We start from the raw sequence: 20,697 nt of genomic DNA, 5'->3' as shown, positions 1-20,697 counted from the left end.
TGGCCAGTGTTCTCCATTCTCACTGGTGTGAGGTGGGATCTCGTTGTGGTTTTGATCTGTATGCGGAGCATTGTCTCATGTGCTTGTCGGCCACGTCTATGTCTTCCTCTGTGAGATTTCTGTTCATGTCTTTTGCCCATTTCAGGATTGGATTGTTTGTTTCTTGGGTGTTGAGTTTGATAAGTTCTTTTTATAACATGTGAGGTTTAGGTCGAGATTTCCTTTTTTGCACAGGGACGACCAGTTGGTCCAGCACCCTTTGTTGACAAGACTATCCTCTTCCATTGAATTACTTTTGCATTTAGTCAAAAATCATTGACCATACTGGTGTGAGGCTGTTTCTGGACTCTCTATTCTGTAGTTCTCTGTGTCTCCCCTGTCACCAGCAGTGTACTGCTCCCACCAGGGGAGGTAGCTACACAATCAGTCTTAACCTTGGGTTGAGTGATTTTGAGAAAAATGAGCTATTCTCATCCCCTTCCCTTTCCATTTATATTTAAGATAAGCCTGTCTATCTATGAAAAAATTCCTGTTAGGATTTTGATAAGAATTACATTAAACCCATGCACCACGGGGCACCTGGGTGGCTCATTGGTTGAGCATCTGTCTTCGGCTTAGGCCCTGACCCGGGGTTCTGGGATGGAGTCCCACACTGGGCTCCCTGCATGGAGCCTGCTTGTCCCTCTGCCTGGGTCTCTGCCTCTTTCTCTGTCTCTCATGAATAAGCAAATAAAATCTTTTTTTTAAGGACCAGTGCACATCAATATGAGGAGAATTGACAGCTTTACTGTGTCCTGTCTTCTTATCGATGAGCACGTGTGTCCCTCTGTTCATTGAAATCTTTGATTTCTTTCATCAGTATCATCTAGTCTTCAGCATACAAGTTGTGTATGTGTTAGATTTGTAGCTAGTACTTCGTTTTTCTCCATGAGTACATATGGCACTGAATTTTAACTTTGGTCTTCACATGTTGATTATTAGTTTAAGAAATACACTTATTTTTAGAGAGAGAGAATGAGAGTGCACAAGCAGGGGGAGGAGCAGAGGGAGAAGGAGAAGCTCAAGCAGATTACCTGCTGAGCAGGGGGCCCAATGTGAGGCTTCATCCCAGGACCCCGAGATCATGCCCAGAGCTGAAACCAAGACTCAGACGCCCAACTGACTGAGCCACCCAGGTGCCCCAAGAAATACCTTTTTTATGTTCATCTTGTATCCAGTGACCTTATGGAATTCATTTGTTCTAGAGTTGTTTCCTCCCCTACATAGAATTTTCTACATACACCATTGTGGCATTTGCAAAGGGCCAGTTTTCTGATGTTCTTTTTTTTTCTTTTTCTTGCCCTATTGCAATGGCTGGGGTTGCTGAAAGCACTCCATCTTTCACCAGCAAGTACGATAGTAGCTGTCAGTATTCTGTAGATCTTCATCAAGTTGGAGAACTTCCCCTCCCTCCCTAGTTTTCTGATCTTGTTTATCAAGAATGAGTGTTGAATTTTGTCAGATTCAACTGTCAAATTTTTCTGTGTCAATTGACACAACTATGGGATTTTTTTCTGTGGTGTATTGCATCGATGTGCAGATGTGTAAAAGGATCTGCATCTCTATTCATGGTCATGGTGCGTGCTTCTGTTCTTAGGCTGCCGAATTCTATTTGCTGTTTTGTTAAGGATTGTAGCATCGGTATTGAAAGATATGGCCTGTCGTGTTCCTTTTTTTGTCTTGTCTCGGTCTGACTTTGGTATCAGGATGATTCCGAGTTTATAAAGTGAGTTGGAAGGTGTTACCTTTTCTGTTTTCTGGAAGAGTTGATGCAGAATTGGTGTTAATTCTTATTTAAATGTTGAGTAAAATTCTCCAGTGAAGCCACCTGGAGCTGGAGATTCATTTTTCGGGAACTTTACATTTATGAGTTGAATTTCTTTAGTAAATTACAGGGCTAATCTCATAATCTTTCATGTTAGGTGAGTTGTGGTAGCGTGTGTGTTCCGAGTCGTTCATTGGTCTGAGTCGTCAAATTAAGGTGTGTAATTGTTCACAGTATTTCCTTATTGCCTTTTTGACGTCAGCAGAGTCTATAGTAGAATTGTTTCATCCCCAGGTTTGTTAGTCTCTCTTTCTTTTTTTTGTTGTCATGCCTGCTGGAGATCTGTCAATTTTATTGATATTTTTTAAGAACCAACTCCTGTTTTCTTGCTCTGTGCTTGGTTCCGCCCACATCCACACGGAGTGCCACATGAACGTCGTGTGCCTGTATTTGCAGACGCAGGCGTCTCAGGGCCAGTGATGCACTAAGTCACCTGGGACCTCAGGTGGTGGAGGCACGACCTCATCTCGGCCCCGCACCTGCCCTGCCAGACAGCAGGCTGAGGGAGTGGAAGAGCTTTTTCTTAAATGAGTGGAGGATTTGACATTTGTTTTTTTCCCTCCATGGTGGCAGCGGAGGGCATTGAGAACCGCATCGGAGAAACTCAGAAACCGCTCATCGTTCTCTGCGAACGTCGTCTACACCACACCGGGCACGCGCGTCAACAGGTACATCGGCCGCCTCCTAGAAGCACGCCAGATGGAGCTGGAGATGGCAGACCTGGACTTCTTCACCCTGAAGTACAAGCAGGCTGAGCGCGAGCGCAAGGTAGGTGGCAGGGGCCCCGGGAGCCGCCCGCGACCCGTCTCCAGGCGGCATGGTCCTCGGGTCTCGGGTGTCCCTGCGGGGACCCTGCATATGTCCTGGCAGCTGCAGCCGCTGATGGGTGGTCTCCGTGTCTCCCAGTACCACCAGCTCCAGGACGAGTATTTCACCAGTGCCGTTGTGCTGGCGCTCACCCTCACCGCCCTGTTCGGCCTCGTCTACCTTCCCATCATCCCGCAGTAAGTGTGACGGGCCTGGCCGTCGGGGCAGGAGGGCGCCGGAGGTCCTTCCTCGTCTGCTCGTTGCCCCCGTGGTCCCTGGCACCGGGACCGCACGAGCCACAGCCCGTTGTCCCCTGGTTGCAGTCACCCGTCAGGCAGGCCCTCTCTGGCACACGTGTGGGACGCTCACGCTCAGGTTCTTGTGTGTCGTTTACACAGTTCTAAGACACAAGATATTTTCAGCGCCTTTCCATCCGCCCAACGTGTACCCTTGACTTCAGGACAGATTTCGAGGGACGTTGATTTCTAGGTGCACGTCATCTTCAGATATGTTAAAGTGAGAAATAGTGGCCTCTGGAAAGGAAGAGAAACGTAGTAATTTAGTAATAATCAGTTACCCAAAGTCAAGGAGAGTTTGGCAGTGTTTGTTTTCAGGAGGAACGTCCACTTTCCTTCCAGAGAGGTCAGTTTCTTAGACCCCCTGGTGGAGTGGCTCTCCTTTGGTTTCCAGAGTTTCCAGAAAGCACAGGAAGCTGCTCCGTCCCCAGATGCTGTAAACACGGCTACCACCTGATGGCCCCGTGTGGGGATCAAGCTTTTCCTAGAAAATCTGCTCCCAGATGACTTGACCCAGGAGGGCAGTGCCCAGTGCTAGGTCCTCCATGAGGGAGGACCTCTCCATGGGCCCCACTGATTAGGAGTTGGGGGGAAGACAGAAAGGGACTTGGTGGAGAGGTTGGGGGTTGGAATCGCGGGCATTTGTCAGTCACACCGGGGTTGGCCCCAGCCCGCAGTTTTAGGGGCTTTTCAGGAAGAAGCCAGATTCTGCTGGCTGGCACTCCCAGGGGTTTATGGCCTCTAAGGGTTTTTGTGGATTTGGCCGTGAGGTCACATTTGTGATGATTTTGCTGGGATGTGAATTCCATCAACACTGACTCCCCACACCCCCCCCAAACTCGGGACTTCACGTGTGTGGCCGGTGGGTTTGGACATCCCAGGCGGGCAGGCATGTGCACGAGTATTCCTGCGAGTGGGTCCCGTCGGTGCAAAGCCAGGTCTGAGAGCGTGGTCCTCACCGCCCCCCCACGGGGGGCAGGGTCTCCCCATGTCTGTGCTTACTGGTGGGGTTTTGGGGGGAAGCTTCCTGCCCATCTCGCTCAGGCCCTGCGTGGCTGCAGTTAGGATGACGGGCTCCACAAGCTCCCTGGGTGCATCTGCCACCTGCCCGGCCTGGGTTCCCACGTCCTGAGGGCCCCTGGCGGCTTCCCTTTCTTACCACGTTCTTGTGCATCTGTTAGTGTGCCTGCGTGAGTGTCCATGCGTGTGCATGGCCGTGTGTGCATGAGAACGCATGACTGTGCACTTGCGCGCCGGCCCTTCCCTCCCTCCCTGTCGTCTATGTCGCTGCTGGATTCCTGACCCTCCTGGAGCACAGGGCAGCATCCCTGAATCCTGGCCCAGCCCCTGACCCCTGAACCTCTGCATGCGGGATGCCTCCCAGCTGGGGCCGTGCGCACCTGCCGATTCTGTTCCTTTGTCTGTTTGCTGGGGACAGCGGGTCCTGGCCTCCCACCTTGGGGGTCGCCCCCGGGGTGAAGACGGGGCAGTGACAAGGCCGAAGGTTCTGAAGGGCAGGGGACAGGCACCGAGGCCGGGCCAGCATGCCAGCTGGGCAGCTGGGGAGGTGGCTGTCAGGTGACCCTGCCAGGCAGGCCCTTCTGCCAGGGGTCCGCGACCCTGAGCAGGGCCGGCGAGGAGGATGACAGCGCCCCGTGGTTCCTGCGGGCCCGCGTCCTAGCCCTGGTGTGTTTTCTGTACCCGGTGGGTCGGTGTGTCCGGCCTTGTGCACTCCGCTGTGCTCAGTGGCCCCGAGGCCTGGGTCCCAAGACACCGGATCCCTGTATGTCACCGTGTGCTGTGGACGGAGTGCGGGGGAGCTGGTGCCCGGGCAGCACAGGGAGTGGAACCGGGCTGCCCGCAGTGTGGACGGTGTGACAGGCGCTCATTGGGCGCCCCGGGTCGGAGGTGACCGAGGCCAACCCCCGGCGGCTCGCTGGCGCTCTCGTTTCCGCGGAGCGTCGTGTGGCGCTGGCACGTGGGCGGTGGGATCAGAGCTGTCCTGCGTGAGTGCATCCAGGACTCATAAGTCCCTGCCCGGCCGTAGGACATCCGGGAGCGGCTAGCGCCCGCCGCATATGCCCTTCAGTGAGTAGAGCGCGGAGGGAGGGCCAGACTGGAGGAGCCACAGGGGCAGATGGTGTCCCCCATTCAGCATCGTCGTTGGAACCCGCCACCGCTTGGCCGGTTGGCTGCCAAATGGGAACGGCGCATCCACCCCCCAGGCCGCCCCCGCCTCTGAGCTCCACCTGCACACTCCAGGCCACCTCCTAGTTCAGCCTCCCTGCACTCCGGGCACAGCTTGCTGAGCGTCGGCCTGTGGCCCTCCAGTCACCAGAGGCCACCAGAGGCCAGGCCTGGGCAGTGCCCCCAGGGGTTCCTGATGTCCACAGCGGGAGGAACCCCTTTCCCCCCGTGTTTCCTGAGCGAATGCGTGAGCTGCGTGTGCCTTGTCGGCCGGGCGAGAGTCCGCAGGCACATCTCAGTTCCGGCCGGGGGTGGACACGAGATTGGACAGGGAGGGAGGTGGCCAGCGCCTGGGGTGAGCAGTCGGGGCTGGCGCCACTAGAGGGGGCTCCTCTCCCCGAGATCTGGGGGCCCAGTGTGTCTGCGTGGAGCAGGAGCATCAGGCTCAGTTATCCCAAATGGAATCTGGAACCGAGGCTGTGCCATGGGAGCCCCGTAGGACGCGGAAGGCCAGCTGGTGGGGACAGGAGGGTCGGGACTTCCCCAGAGGGCCGGCCCTGGCTGGCTGCGGGTCTCGTCAGCGTCTTGTGCCGGGTCCCTGCGGTCTTTATTTTAGTTTTTGTTTCGAATTTCACGAGCGTGAATCTAAAAAGAACTTTGTGCTTTTATCCACGAAGGTACGTGTTGACTATTGCAGAATGTATTTAAGCCGCCTTCTTTCTTTTAAAAAGATTTTATTTATTTGAGAGAGAGCAAGAAAGCACAATTTTGGGGACGGGCAGAGGGAGAGGGAAAAGCCGACCTGGGAGCATCCCCTCCTTCCCACAGGAACCTGTAGCAGCAGGTGGGCGGGGCAGGTGGGGCTGAGGGCGGCTGGTCCTGAGCCCCCATCTCCCTGCCACCCCTGCCGCTGTCTCAACACCCCTGCCCCTCCACCCCTGCTCTTCTGCCCATGACCCCTCTGCCCCTGCCCCCTCCACTCCTGCCCCTGCTGCCTCCACTCCCCACCATCCCCTCCACCCCTGCCTCTTCTTGACCCTGTGTTCCCTCTGCCCCTGCCTCCTCCACCCCTGCCTCTTCCACCCCCAACGCCCCATCAGCCCCTGCTCCTTCTGCTCCTCTGCCCCCTCCAACCCCGCCTCCTCTGCACCCAGCGCCCCCTCTTCCTATCTGTTCCTCCACCCCTGTCTCCTCCACCGCTGCCTCCTCTGCCCCTTCCCCCCCGCCCCTCCTCCCCTGCCCCCTCTGCCCCTGCCTCCTCTGGCCCTGCTTTCTCTGCTCTTCCTCCCCCTTCACCCCCGCCCCCTCCGCCCCTTCCCCTCTGCCCCTGTCCCCTCCACTCGTCAGCCCCCTCCAGGTGGACTGTCTGCCCTGGGCCTGGAGCTCCAGCCCCAACAGGACCCTGGTGGTCCTGACACCCGGCGGCAAGAGCACACTGCTGTCCACTGCGCCCTGCGAGTCTGTGCCCCGCGCCCTGCTCTGCGGCCTGGTGGGCACGCTGCCACTGGCCATCTTCCTGCGAGTGTCCTCCCTGCCCAAAATGATCCTGCTCCTCGTGCTCACCGCGTCCTACATCCTGGTCCTGGAGCTCAGCGGCTACACCCGGGCCTAGGGGTAGGTGCACTGCTGCGGGGCCCCCGGGACACACACGTCAGGCGCTGTCTGTTTCCGCGGCTTCTCCGTGTGTCCATTTGGGCCCAGGGCCAGTGAGGCCTCGGTTCGGGCGGGAGGTGCTGCAGCCGGGCCGGTGGCAGGTGTTGCCGACTGGCCTGACCTGGGGGCACGTGGATGGGTCTTGGGCCCTCCGTACTGAAGAGGTTTCCCCCCTCCCCCCTCCCCCCACCTACCCCAGGTGCAACGCGGTGTCCGGGCTCAGCTTCGAGCCCATCATGGTTATCCTGCTATTCTCGTGCACGCTGGCCCTGCATGCCCGGCAGGTGGACGTCCTGCGGCTGGACTAGCTCTGGATGGCACAGGCAAGAGGTGCTCTGTATGCTCCACGGAGGGTGGGGTGCGGCAAAAGAGCCCCTGGGGAGGGGCCATGCGGGTGTAGGGGCTAGTGCTGGGGCAGGACGGGGACCAGGGGGAGCTGAGCACAACCGCATGACCCCACCTGACAGGCAGAGGAGTTTGGTGGCATCCTGAGCAGTGAGCTCCCCATCCCCAGAGGCGTCTGGCAGTAGGGCTGCCACGCAGAGTGGCTCAGCCTTTGCTGCGCTGCACGGGTCAGCGGGTCTCCCCAGGGTCATGGGAGTGTGCAGAAAACGCTACTCTTGTACCGCCCACCCAAGTTAGTAGGTGTGCGGGTGCAGGTATGCGAGCTGTCGGCCCCGAGCCTGGGGAGGGAGGGGATGACTACTGGTGGCGTGGGCTGTGCACCTGCCAGGTGACCAGCACACCAGTGCTCATCTGGACCAGCCGGGCATGCCCGAGGGGCCCCCCTCGTCCCCTGCTGTGTCCCTCGGCTCTGGATGGGGAGGCCTTCCGGCCTGCTGGACAAGTCCACCTGTGCCACTTGCAGACGTCTGGACCCTGGGTGGAGAGCCTCCCTTGGCTTCCCTGGCTAGAAGTGGGCAGGGGGCGCACCCTAGAACAGAGTCGGTGGATGCGAGCTCTCGGGAGCTTTCTAATCCTGATGTATTACGAAGCTGCTCTCTATCATCCGAGGCATTTGTGTCTGGTCTTCATGGCAGCCCTGCCCAGGGCATGAGCCTGCAGGTGGGGAACAGGGCAGCGATGTGAGGTGCTCGGGCCCGGGCAGCTGGTACATGGCCCAGTGGGGAGGAGCTGACGTGTGAGTGGTGTCTGGAGCAGGGGGGCAGTCGCCTCATCCTGGGAGCCCCGTGTCCAGCCTGGGGCCCCCCTGGGGGCCAGGATGCAGGGAGAGCCAGTGTTCGATGCCAGACAGGTGGAGCCCAGAGGATTGGGGGGTGAGGTTGCCCTCCCCGAAGAAGACCATGGGCTGCAGAGACCGGCACGAACACCTGGAAGTGATGTTTGGTGGCTGTGTGGACGCCCTGTGACCCGGTCCGGGTGACACATAAAACCTTCCAGCCTGGGTGAGGATACAGTGACTAGTTCCCCACCAGGACGGGCTTGGCGGCGGGCCTGGCGCCCAGTAAGCCCTCGGTGCGGCTGGGCGGCCTCCGGACGCGGCCTTGTTCATCTCTTGGGACGCTCCACCCGCAGGAGGCCAGTCTGATACTTCTTCTCTGGTTTTGTTAACCTGGGAAAGACAGGTCCCGGCTAAGGATGTCCGGGCAGGACGCGTGTTCGGGACCATGAAGGGTGATCCCGTTCCTCCGGGTAGATAGAGGAGGGAAGACCCGTGTGCGTGCGCGTGTGCGTACCCCGGTACATAGGGGGTCTGCACACACGTCCGTATGCCGGGGAACAACATAGCCTAATTATTCTTTTCTGCGTAACCGCACTGAGGTTAAAACCGCTCTCTTCACGCTTCATTCCCAAAAAGTATGCGGCTTGTTCACCAGGCACCTGCCGTGTGGCCAGCGCCACAGGCAGAGGCTGCGGTGCCCCGTCTGGGTTGGCAGGCGCTCTTCTCGGTGCCCCTTTAGATGTTGTAAGCCCAGTGTTTGGCCCTGCCCTGGGGTTCCCCACTGATAACACCCCGGGCCCCCGCCTCTCGGTGAGTTTTCTGGGGAGCTCAGTGGCAGGGAGACCCTCCACATGTCACTGGGAAGGGGTCCTACATGCGACGCACTGACATATTTTCCCAAGGATGTGTACCGGGAAAGGCCACCTCACCTTCCTGTAAACCCAGCAAAACAAGGACATTTCTCGACTTTGCCCGCTTGCCCTGTGGGTCCCTAAGCCTGTCACGCGGACATCACGGTGTCTCACGCCGTTGTGGAACGGTCAGGCCAGGCCTGGGGGCTAATTATTTACGGACCCCGGGTGGTCACAGGAGCCTGCATGCTTGAGCTTCCTCCTGTCTGTGGCCACCGCAATGCCTGTGTGCCAGAGCCGTGTTTCCTTTGGATTCCGCAGACAATCGGGACGCCGACCTCAGTTTGGATGATAGTAGGGCAACTTGTTCCTGCACAGGGAATGCCTGTCTCGGGAGGGTGATTCCCATCGGTGGTGGCGCCGTAGTGGCGGCGCTTGGAGGGAAGGTGGCCCGGCGTGGGCCTGCCTGTCATGCGGGTACGGTTCTGTGCGTTGTTGGATTCGTTTTGCCAAAATGTGGTAAGGGGATTTGCGTCGGCGCTCATGAATAATGTAGTTCTCTCATTGTCTTTCATTCATTCATTCATTCATTCATTCACTCATTTATTTCTGTAAATTTATTTTTTATTGGTGTTCAGTTTGCCAACATATAGGTTGTTCTCTCATTTTCTAGGCCAGACAAGGCTTTGAGGTCAGAGCGAAGCAGGCCTCACCAGTGGGGACCTGTTCCTTCCTTTGCGGGTTTCTGGAAGAGTTCGTAGAATTGGTACCATTTCTTCCTCAGACGTTTCGGGAAGTGAAGCCCTTCGGCTTGGATTTGTATGTCTGTCTTTAGAGTAGGAAGGTTTTAACTAAAATGAGCTTCTCTAAAGATAAAGGGCCATAAGGCTTTCCTTCTTTTTTTTCTTTTTTGAGGTAGCTTTGGGAATTTATGTCATTGCCTGAACGTTGTTCATTCGATTATCACAAACTTGTTTTTACTATTCCCTTCTTACCCACTTTACCATTTGTAGGATTTGTGGTGACATCCCCTCTCTCCTGATGTAGGATTGTGTAGACTTTTTTTTTTTTTTTTTGATCAATGTGAATAGAAGTTGATACATTTTATTGATCTCAAGAAATAGCTTTTGGTCTTATTGGTCTTTCTCTGTTATTTTGAGTTTCCAATTTCATTGAATTCTACTCTGATCTTTATTTTCTTCTGATAACTTTGGGGTTAATTTACTCATGTTCTCTAGTTTCTCAGGATGATTTGTACTTTCTCTAACTCAGGGGTTTTAGGGTACATTTTCCTCCAAGTCCTGCTTAATTTACAAATTTTGACATTAAATGTCATTTCATTTTCCTTTGGCTCAAAGATCTTTGTCGCTGTTGTTGTTGTTGTTGTTGTTCTTGTTCTTCTTTCTTCTTTCTTCTTTCTTCTTCCCAAGAGTTATGAACACATACATTCTTTTTAAGCGTGTGGGCCAGCAGCAGCCCCTCCCACCCCAGCTTGGCCCTCAGTTACAAAACCTGACAGGCCCTCAGTTACAAAACTTCATGAGTCACCAGCCTGCTACTGTTTTAGGGAAGATTGGGGAAATCTGCTCCAAGGGGCACCACAGCCCCGTGATGATTCAGCAGCAGCAAATATTGATGCCAAGCGCTCCGGGGGAAGGGGGACCATGTTGCCAGGTGCTACAGGCCTGGCTCCTGGGCCACGAGCACCCCGACCGCAGCCCTTGCTCTGATGGTCACCAGCTCTGGGGACGGGGACCCGTATACCCTGTTTCTCTTACATCACCCCTTTGGGGACTCTTTCCAGATACCTGCAGGCAGGTAGAAGGCACATATGGCACACTAAATCCCAGGAGGCACCTACACAGGCGTGGAGGGCTGGATCGTGTCTCCTCTCTACCTCCCAGGACCTCAGAATGGGTCTGTATGTGGAGAGGGGTCTTTAAGGAGGTGATGAGGTAAACGAGGTCACTAGGGTGGGCCCTGCTCCAGTGTGACCACGTCCTCATCAGAAGAGGACGTCAGGATGCAGACCTGCACTGAGGGACGACCCTGGGAGGACCCGGGGAGGACATGACCGTCCGCTTGCCCAGGGGAGGCCTCGGGAGGGACCCCCCCCCCCAACCTGGATCTCGGATGTCCAGCACCAGGGGACGACGGATGCTGTTCCAGCTGCTGGCCCCCAGTGCCCGGTGAAGGGGCCCGAGCTGCCAGATGCCGGGGCCGCCTCGTTGGATCCGCCTGGTAACTGGGAGGGAGGTGGTGCAAACCCACTTGACACACAGGATGACAACGCTCGCAGGTGGGCTCTAAGGGCAGAAAGCTGACCATCGTGCTGTGGTGACATCGGGAGTCCTTTAGGCTGGTGGGCTTTCTGGGCATAGTTCTGTTTGCTTGTAGAGAACAACTGAAGGAGTCGGAGCTGCTTTCAAAGCTCCGCTGGGCAGACACGTAGCTGGTTCATGTAGGCGGCCCACATGCAGTCACACGGAAGGCCGTCAAGTGGCTTTCCCGAGAAGCAGGTTGGCTCCACCTGATTCTTACAGATACAAAAACATCAAGTTTCAAGTCACGGTAATTCCAGGGAGCACAGGCCATTGTCCCCTGGGCATCTGGATGCCCCCAGGGCCGACCTGGCTTCTGTCCTACTCTGCAGAGGTGGGAGGAGGCCAGGTGGGGCTCCCAAAATGGTTTGCAGGAGACGTTCGGGTTAAGTTCAAGGGGATCCGTGAACGGCTTTGGGGTCCTGGCTGAGGCACAAATAAGGCAGGGACTGGTCAGGACGCAGTTGTCACCACGGGTTTTCTCTCCTTCATATTCCTAAGTCACACCGTGAACAGCATTGGCGGCAAATAAGGGGAGAGGGGTGAACGGCTTTCTACATGTAAAGAGCTCATACGAGTCAAGAAAATGATGAAGCCAGGGTGCAAAGTGTCCTATCCCAAGGGGATACAGGTGACCGGCACAGATGGGAAGCAAAGTGAGCCGAGACATGTAAACTGGAGCCCCGAGGAGATGCTGTTTTGTCATCTGTACTCAAGGCAGCAAAGGCCGACATGCCTACGCCTTCATTCCTCTGAGGACGGTGCCACCTCGCCCCCTGGATGCACAGCAAAGAGAACACACCCAGCAAAGAGGGAAGGAAAGGTGTGCCCAGGCGAGTGGGTGGCCTGAGGCAAGCTGATGGGTGCGTGTGCGCAGGGACAGAGCAAGGTGATTCACAGCAGGAGAAGCTGGAGGCCTGCCCGGGCCACGGAGGTCAAGGTGGGCACGCGGAGGTCAAGGTGGGCACACAGAGGTCAAGGTCAGTGCAAATACTGAAGCCAGGCATGGGGTGGCACAAACACCCAGCAGCGGCACCAGGAACCATGCCGTCAGGCCCCTCAGTGTCTCCCCATGCTGTCACCCTGTCACCCTGGTGCCCTGACAGGTTGGGCCTACCTGACCCCCTCACCAAAAGGCAGAACCAGAAGCCCCCCCTGCCAAAGAATGGAGCTTGTGGGGAACTCCAGGGCTTCTGGAAGCTGGGCCTGTGCTCTCATGGCCCGAAAGAGGCCATTCATGGCTCGGGAGGGACCCGGGGGAGAGCCCACAGCAGAGGGTGAGGCCAGGAGGGACCCCCCTCCACTGCTCGGCGACAGAAGAGCTCTTCCCAAAGTATCTTGAGTTTGTGCTTTCAGAGCTATTTGGGAAGAGGAACAGACATAAAAACCAGATACCACACAAAGGGACACTCGGAGAATGAGAGCGACCTTTTGGAAAAGAAACCAAGTGTTCGGGTAAAAACGGGTCTGAGAGCTGGCCGAGAAAGTACGAGAGGGGAGGCTAAAACCAGACAGAGTGTCAGGGCAGGACTGCCTCAGCTGGACAGAGGGGGTCTGCTCAGTCCCTGGGGTAACACGGAGAAGCTGAAGTCCCGGAGGCCACCTGGAGGTGATGGCACTGATGGGAAGAGACCCAAAGAGTCCACCTCTTGTGTAACTGCCTGGGAGATGCCAAGGATAAAGGCAGGATTCTAGGTGCTTCCACGAAAACACGCAGGTCGCTGGCAGAGGGCCTAGACCTGAGCAGACAGTCGAAGGGTCCCTGGAAATTCTAGACTCCTAGGGAGGCCCAGGCGGAGCTCTGCACCCGGGTAGGAGCCACACTGAGGGTCTGCCGTGGGACCACCAGACGCACAGAAGCTTCCAGAAGCATCTGGGTTTGCACCTTTCTTGGAAGTTACTTGAAAATGTGCCACAGCAACAGAAGAAAAAGCCAAAGAGAGAAAGCAAGAACCCGAGGCCCTCGGCTGCCCTTGGCTGGGTCCCCAGGTGTCCCGCTGGCTCCAGCCGGTCTCTCGGGCCTCTCATGGGCCCGTGTCTTCCCTGTGTCCCCACGTGGCTGTCCTCTCTGCTGGTCTGTGTCCTGATGTCCCCTTCCCACGAGGACGCCAGTCCTATGGGATTAGAGCCACCCCAGTGGCCTCATTGTACCTCCATCACTGACCCCATCTGCAAACCGTCATACCTGAGGTCCGGGGGTTCGGGCTTCCCCAGGTGGGTCCTGGGGGACACGGTTCAGCCCCTCGCATGTACTACCATGTTACCCCTGGAAAGAACAGAATGCACAACGCAAATTGCAACACGCCCGATTTTGCACACCCGATGGAGTGTGAGGAAAGAGAGCCCATCTGGCCGCGCACCCCCCAGGCCTGTGATTTACAGCACCTGCTGCCGCATTTGTGAGGGTTGGTCCCTTCACACGGCCCGGAGCTTGGGTTTTCGGGCACAGCTGGTGAGGGCGGGTATTTTTCTCTCTCTCCTCCTGTGAACACGTGCCCTCAGCCGCCTCCGCCAGCCCACGTGGGGATCTCGGGGTTCTGGCCGTCAGCCGGTCCCCTCGGCCCAGGCAACCTGGTGACGACGTGGCTCCCCCGCGGGCCGGCGGTGCTGAGCCCCCCCCCCCCCCAGGCCCCGGGAGCGCGGTGCAGCCCCTCTTGCCCGGAGCACGAGCAGGGGGAGGCTGAGGCCCAGCCCGCACGGGCTGCCCCCACTGGCGCCCAGCGACCCCTGGGCCCAGCAGTCACTAGAAATGCCCCCCAGCGGGCTCTCTTCTTGTCCACAGAGACACACGCCTGTCGTGTGGAGGCTTGTTCCGTCTTGCTCTCCCTCTTACACGTCCTAGTTCTTCTGTTGCGAGAACAGAGGATTTTAAAGCACAAATTTGCTTTGCCATGTTGACCTACAGGTACTCGCTTACTGGTTTTTAACTGTCATGACCTATTAGAAAGAAGGCAGCCTGCAACTCAGTTACAGAAACGACTGTGACGTGACCGACCGACACCCTGTACAGGTGACGCCAGAGCGGCATTAAGTCCAGAGACGCAGGGGGAGGCAGGCACAGGAGGCCCCGGGCAGGTTAGCAGCCAGGATCGGATCTGCAGTGTTCTCCCGAACTTCAGGAGCAGCCGGGGTGTAGGGTGCGCGAGGAGAGTGACCCAAGCCCCAGTACGTCAGCGTCACTGGAGTCATGTCACTGTCTACACGTGATGACCTCGCGGACAGAGGGGAGGTGGATTTTGGCATTGGGAAAGGACCACAGAACAGCTCAGTCCCCCGCGGTCTCTGCAGAGCGGGGTCATGTGCATCCTGTTCTGCGATTCCTTTGGGCTCACTCATACACTCCTGCACGCACTCGCATGCACATGCTCACATGCACCCACTCACCACTCATGCATATGCTCACGTGCGTGCACATAACTGTGCATACACACAATGCTCTCACACATGTGTACACACTCACGTGCTTCCACGTGCACATGCTTGCATGCACTCACATGCTTGCACACACATGCTTACCTGCATGTGCTCACATGCATATGCTCACACACCCAAATGCACACATGTGCATGCAGACTCGTACACATGCTCATATGTATGCACTTGTGCACATGTTCACACATGCACACACAGATGCACACATGCGCAAGCTCTCACACGTGCATGTGCACACACATTCATGAACACAAACTCGCACTCAGGAGCTCACACTCACACACACATGCTTTCACACACACGCAGGTGCCGATGTTCAACGCTGGTGATTCAAACCAGAAGAGACCTCCACGCCTGTTTGGAGGAGACACCTGGTATTTCCTACATGGGAAGCAAGCGCCAAACGGAAAAGAGTTTTGCCCTCAGCTTTGACAGGTAATCCCACTTCTGGGAGTTTATTCGAGGAGAAAGTGAAAGTGAGAGGAAATGTTTCTGTAGGAGGAAGTTCTCACAAGTGTGAATTGTTGGAATAGTATTCAATGATGTAAATGCCCATCAACAGATGGGTGTGCAAAGGCACTGTGGCACACTGGCCACGCATGCTGTGCAGTCAGTGACGTTATCCTTTAGAGCAGGCTTTAATATGTGAAAATTCTACATGCTACATAAAATTTTTGAAAAGCAGGAAAAAGACAAAACTGGTAACTATGGTTATCTCTGGGTGGAAGTATTATTGGCAAGTTAAACGTTCCTTAGATTTTTTTTGCTTTATTTTCTATTCTTATACTCAGAAGGATAGGTGCATTTTCCAGACGTGCATCCTGCCCCGTGGCTCGTCCAGCCCCAGCCCCAAGACATTCTGGGAGCCCCGAGAACTGCACAGGGCCCGTTGGTGCAGAAACAGCACGCCTCATCTCCCCACGCCGTCCCTCCTGCATGTGGACAGGCTCCTGTCACCCTGGTCCAGGTACCACCTGTCGCAGTTGCCCTGGGCATAGGACTGACGCTCACTAGTCACGGAGTAACAAGCTGGCAGTGTGGCTGCCGCTCCCCTGAGACCAGTAACCACGTCTCATTGATCTTCGCAGTTCCCATCAGGCCGGGCAAGTCACCTGGATGCTAATGAAGTTCCACACACATTCACAGTTTGATTTGATTTAAATTAGTTCAGTATTTATCATCCACCAAGAAAAAGCTGATCAAACTGAGCTCTGCAGGCGTGAGTCTGAGCTGTGTCTCACTTGCCGGTAGAGGCCCGGCTGCAGAAAGCAAATAACTCAGCGTGTCTTGCCGAGCGGCCACCGTCGACCACACACCCTGGGGTCTGCCCAGGTGTCCACTGGCACATCGAGGACCCGGATGGAGCTGGAAGCCTAGGCAGGGCCTGCCTGGGTGGGGGTGGGGGGTGCTTGGCGGTTGGCTGTGCTTGGCCTGGTTCATCACACTGGGATTTGACGGGGAAGGACGCGGGCAGGGAGCAAAGACATGGGCCAGCATGGGGGACGGGGGAGGGCCGTGGAGTGACGGGCCACGGGACACCCTCAGGGACCCTGCAAGGAGACCCGAACTGTGTCCCGGGTGGGGAGGGTGACGCTGGAGCCCCGCTGCAGCTGGGTGGGTGGGCAAGGGATTTAATGAGCACCAGCGTAGGTCCTCGGTGCCTCGAGAAGCCAGGTTTTCCTGCCACAGTGTGGAGGAAGATTCTAGAACACAAACGCTGTGAGGGCAGAGATGTTTGTGTGCTTCACCAATATGTGCCCCTCGGGTGGGCAATGGGAGGCACCCAATAAAGGTCTGTTGAATGCGTAACAGAGCAAGCACTGGAATGAGACGGCTGGTGGCCCCTTCTCGTGCTGGGGACAGGGGACAGGGGTCATCTGCTCCCGAGGCCCAGTCACTGGCTGCCGCAGCTGTGAGCATCACTACGGGAGGAGGGGCCCTGCCTGCCACCCAGGGGCCTGGGGTCTCCTGGGGAGCATGCCCAGAAGCACCCAATGAGACAGGGGTCCTGCCCCGAGGACCCTACCAGCTGGCTGGGGAGCATCGCCCTTCTGTCCTGCGTCACAGCTTTCGAAGATCCTGATGAGAACGTAGAAGCCTGTGTCATCAAAGACTGCTTGCTGGGGGGATAGCCAGGCCTCTGAAGAGAGGTCAGGATCTGGGTCACACCAAGCCCCGCAGGAGACGAGGTGGCCCCGGTGTCACTGAGTCCCCCAGATCTCCTGCTTTGCTCTGCAGGTTGCACAGCTACGGCAGACGCAGCCCAGTGGGGTGTGAGCAGGCTCCTGGGGATGGGGCTGGGCCCCCCTCTGACCTCCCACGAGGTGGGCAGGGGCGGGGGTCATCACAGGACAGGCTCAGCCGAGCTCACCACCACCTTGCCACGCAGCCCGGGGATGAAGAGTGTCTCTACGGCTTTAGAAGGTTGAAGAAAATCCACAGAGAAGACTGCTTGCTGGAGCGTGAGCACCGCATGGGATGCGGATCCCGTGAACCTGAACCAAGTTTTATTGGCGCAGAGACATGGGGCCTTGGTGCTCACTGCTGACTTCCGGCTGTGGCGCAGTGGGAAGTGGTGACAGGAGCCTGTGGCTCTCGGAGCAGGAGCCACTCGCCCCCAGCCCTTCAGGGTCTGCAGGCGCTGCCCACAGGTGGGAGCGAGGGCTGCACACCAGCACCCCCACTCAGGGCCGAGGCTGGCTGTCTACGCGCTGGGGACGTCCTCTGACGCCCCAGAGGTCCTGTCGTGGTGGGAGAGGAGCAGGTCGCGGGCCACACGCTCATTAGCCCCGTTGCCCAGGGAGCCTCATGCCCCCGGGCCCCCCGCACCGGCACCCCGCACGCAGTAAACGCACGTGTTCCCGGACAAGTGGACGGTCCCCGCAGGCCCCGTGCTGGGGGGGGGGGTCAGAGGGAGCCAAGCCGGGGTGACCGGAGCGGGGGAGCAGGCTGTGGAAGCCAGAAGGAGCTCCCCGAGGTGCCCCAGGGCCCAGGACGGGGTGGGGGCGGGCAGGCTGGCGGGTGGCCCTGGGCAGGTGGGGACAGGGACAGCTCTGAGCTGGGAAGGAACTAGCACATCTGGTCTGGGTTGGCTGCGTGGGGGCAAGGGGCACGGCCCGGCGTCCACGGGCCAGCAATGGACCGGAGGCCAAGTAGGCAGCATCTCCCAGGGGCCAGGTGGGAGGAAGCACGTCCAAGCTGGGGCCTGGGTGGTGGCAGGGAGACCGCAGGGAATCTTGAGTCCGAAGCAGAGCTGGGGGGGCAGCCCCAGCCTAGGGCCCGAGGCCCTGGAGAGATGAGGAGGGGCTGCTGGGCCCTGCAGCCACCACCACCCGCCCACCCCTCCCGCCACCCCCCGCCTGGCTCCGGTTGCACGTCTGCCCCGGGAAGTGCCTGAGGTCAGGGTGAGCTCCTGCCCCACCGCCCACGCAGTCCTGGAGCCTCTGGTGTCCCCGAGACACGAGAACCTGGCCCGTGAGCCCTCCGTCTGCAAGGGGGCCCCAGCCGCCCCACCTTCACCCCCATGAGTCACTCGGGTCACGTCCGACTTTGGGGAACCCCAGGTCCCACCTGCCAGGCCTGTGGCCAGTCCGTGGGCGGATCTCGGGGAGGGGCGTGAAAGCCAGGTGTCTGGAGCCCTGAGGATGTGATCTCTGCAGCCCTGGGTCCCCACCCCAGCCGCTCTTGCGGCAGTGGAGATGGATCTAATGAGCCTGAGGGGTCACCACCCGATCTTCATATTAGCACCCATCTTTCCTGCGTCTTCAAGGACTCGGGACAGAACGTCCCAGACACACTGTCCAGGGCCGTATTGTAGTAAAACCCCAGCCGCGTCGATTCTGCTGTTTATCGTGATGCTTATCATCACTTGTATTTTATCGGCCAGACGTCTGGGGCAATTTTCTTTTCATTCCCATGAGACTCTATTCTTCCGAATCACAGCACAGAAAGGGGGATGTTTATTTGAATGAGATGCAGTTTCTCTTTACAGAATTTAGGTAGAATGTCTCCTAATGCATTTTTAAGTGAAATCCGAGAAGCAGTTTTCATGCCAGCTACTATCCTGCAGAGACACCAGAACTTGGCGATTGGCACAAAAAGAAAAACCACATGTAACTTTATCAGTTAGGGAAAAAAAAATTTGAATGATAAAATTGTCCTTCTTTTCCAGAAAGCAGCACATGTAAATTTTTTTAAATAAAATCTTTAAAAAGTAAAAAGTCTGACTTAGGTGGTGAATCCTGAAATACATGGGAAAGAGAAAGGAAGGCAAGTCACCTGGACCCGACCAGCTGGAGAGAAGTGGTCCTGACAGTGCAAACTTGCTCCCCGGCTTTATTCTGTGCAGCAAACACACTTATTAGCTGGGCAACGTCGCTCTCATGGCTTCCCCCAGCAGGGGGACCAACCAAGGAGATATATGAACAATAATTTCCCTTTTGTCATTGACCCAGGGGCCATTATTTAATTTATTTATTCCTGAGAGACACGGAGAGAGGCAGAGGGAGAAGCAGGCTCCATGCAGGGAGCCCGACGAGGGACTCAATCCCGGGACCCCAGAGTCCCGCCGTGGGCTGCAGGCGGGTGCTTAACCACGGAGCCACCCAGGGGTCCCCTATACGTTTAGTTTAGAAGAAGCCACCAGACTGGTCTCCCAGCGCCTGTGCCATCTAACCACGGCCAGCCGTGGAGGAGAGATCTAGGTTCCCCCGACGTTTGGTGGCTGCAGGAGGAGCTCAGAGAGGGGTGACGGCCGCTGGACCCACGAGGCCATCAGCTGGCAGGGGTTGCCCATCCCCTCCCGCCCTCCGGTTGCAGCTCTGCCCGTTGCTCCCATGGGGTGCAGCTGCCAGACTGTCCATGCAGCTGGGCCACCTGGATGGCGCATGTGACAAGACCCGTCAGGCTCGCTCCTTAACTCGCAAGATTCCAGCGGGCAGGGACGGAGACGCACTGGTCATGCAGCCACCCACGACCAGCCTGGCAAGTACGTTCCTTTGCCTATTCAACTTGCCACCCACCAGCCAGGAGGGGCCTCCTGTGTCTTGGATCTCACGTGCCCTCCACGAGTGCAGGGGCCCATGTCCAGCCAACAGAGAGGTCACTTGTTACCGTTCTGAGAGCTGTGCAGTGATGTCCCACTGTGGTTTCCATAACCCGTCCCTGACGGCTGTGTTGCTGGGCATCACCTCCTGTGCCTCGCTGCCATCCCTACCTCCTTGTCAAGAGACTGACTGCCGTCTCTGCCCATTTTGTGATTGGATCGCCCATTACTGTTAACTTGTAAGGTTTTATCTATTCTAGATACTAGTTCTCTTTGGAACATATGGTTTGCAATTTTTTTCTCCCACCCTGTAATCTTTTCATCCTGGTCACGTGGTCCTGCACAGAGCACGAGTTTGAGTTTTTGATTCCACTGAGGTCCAATTTATCCATCTTCCTTTAATGGATCGTGCTTTTGGTGTCAAGTCTAAGAACTCTGACCCTGAAGAACTTCCCTTTTCCCCCAAAAGTTGTGGTTTAACACTTTACACTTAAGTGCAGGACCTACTTAGAGTTCATTTCAAGGTGTAAAGTGTAGGTCAGGTTTCTGTTTTCTGAGTGTGCCTGTGGATGTCCAACGGCTCCAGCACAACTTGTTGTTAGACCTGCCTTCCTCCACTTAAGCGCTCTTGCATGTTTGTTGAAAGTCGGTTGGGCTCCTTTGTGTGGGTCCATGGCCAGATTCTCTGTTTTGTTCAGCAGTCTGTGTCTATCATCCCCTGATACCACACTGTCCTGGTTACAGTAGCTACCTAAGGCTTAACACAGCCTACAGTTTGCAGAGCAAGACACACTCCCCAGTGTCGCCGAGCCAAGGAAAGGAACCTCAATCCCACCATGACAACATGTGACCCGGGGCAGGACTCTTTCTACCAGAGCCAGCCAGCTGGTCGGTGTCTAGGGTGGGGAAGGAGTCTAGGATCTAGCAGGAAAGGGACGACCTCTCCACCAGCCACTCGTCACTGAATGGGGTCCCTGGTCAGTCCCTCCCATGGATGTTTCTTTCCACTGCTTTGATGAAAAGACTCCCTTATCCCCTGTTGCCAGCCTCAGGGCCTGG

General features: G+C 56.8%; 1 protein-coding gene across 1 annotated transcript; it reads left to right on the top strand.

Moving 5' to 3' along the window:
• The first annotated feature begins 2,441 nt into the window (after positions 1-2,441).
• LOC140599528 (adenylate cyclase type 1-like) lies at positions 2,442-7,115 on the top strand. Its single transcript, XM_072762684.1, has 4 exons — positions 2,442-2,632; positions 2,771-2,868; positions 6,255-6,860; positions 7,007-7,115. Exons 1-4 carry the CDS (start codon positions 2,564-2,566, stop codon positions 7,113-7,115), a joined length of 882 nt encoding a protein of 293 aa, XP_072618785.1. The 5' UTR covers positions 2,442-2,563.
• The last annotated feature ends 13,582 nt before the right edge of the window (positions 7,116-20,697 follow it).

This window comes from Vulpes vulpes, chromosome 7 (genome assembly GCF_048418805.1).
Source record: "Vulpes vulpes isolate BD-2025 chromosome 7, VulVul3, whole genome shotgun sequence".
Lineage (NCBI taxonomy): Eukaryota > Metazoa > Chordata > Mammalia > Carnivora > Canidae > Vulpes > Vulpes vulpes.
Note: the sequence above shows the minus strand (reverse complement) of the source record. Positions and strands in the feature narration are given on the sequence as shown.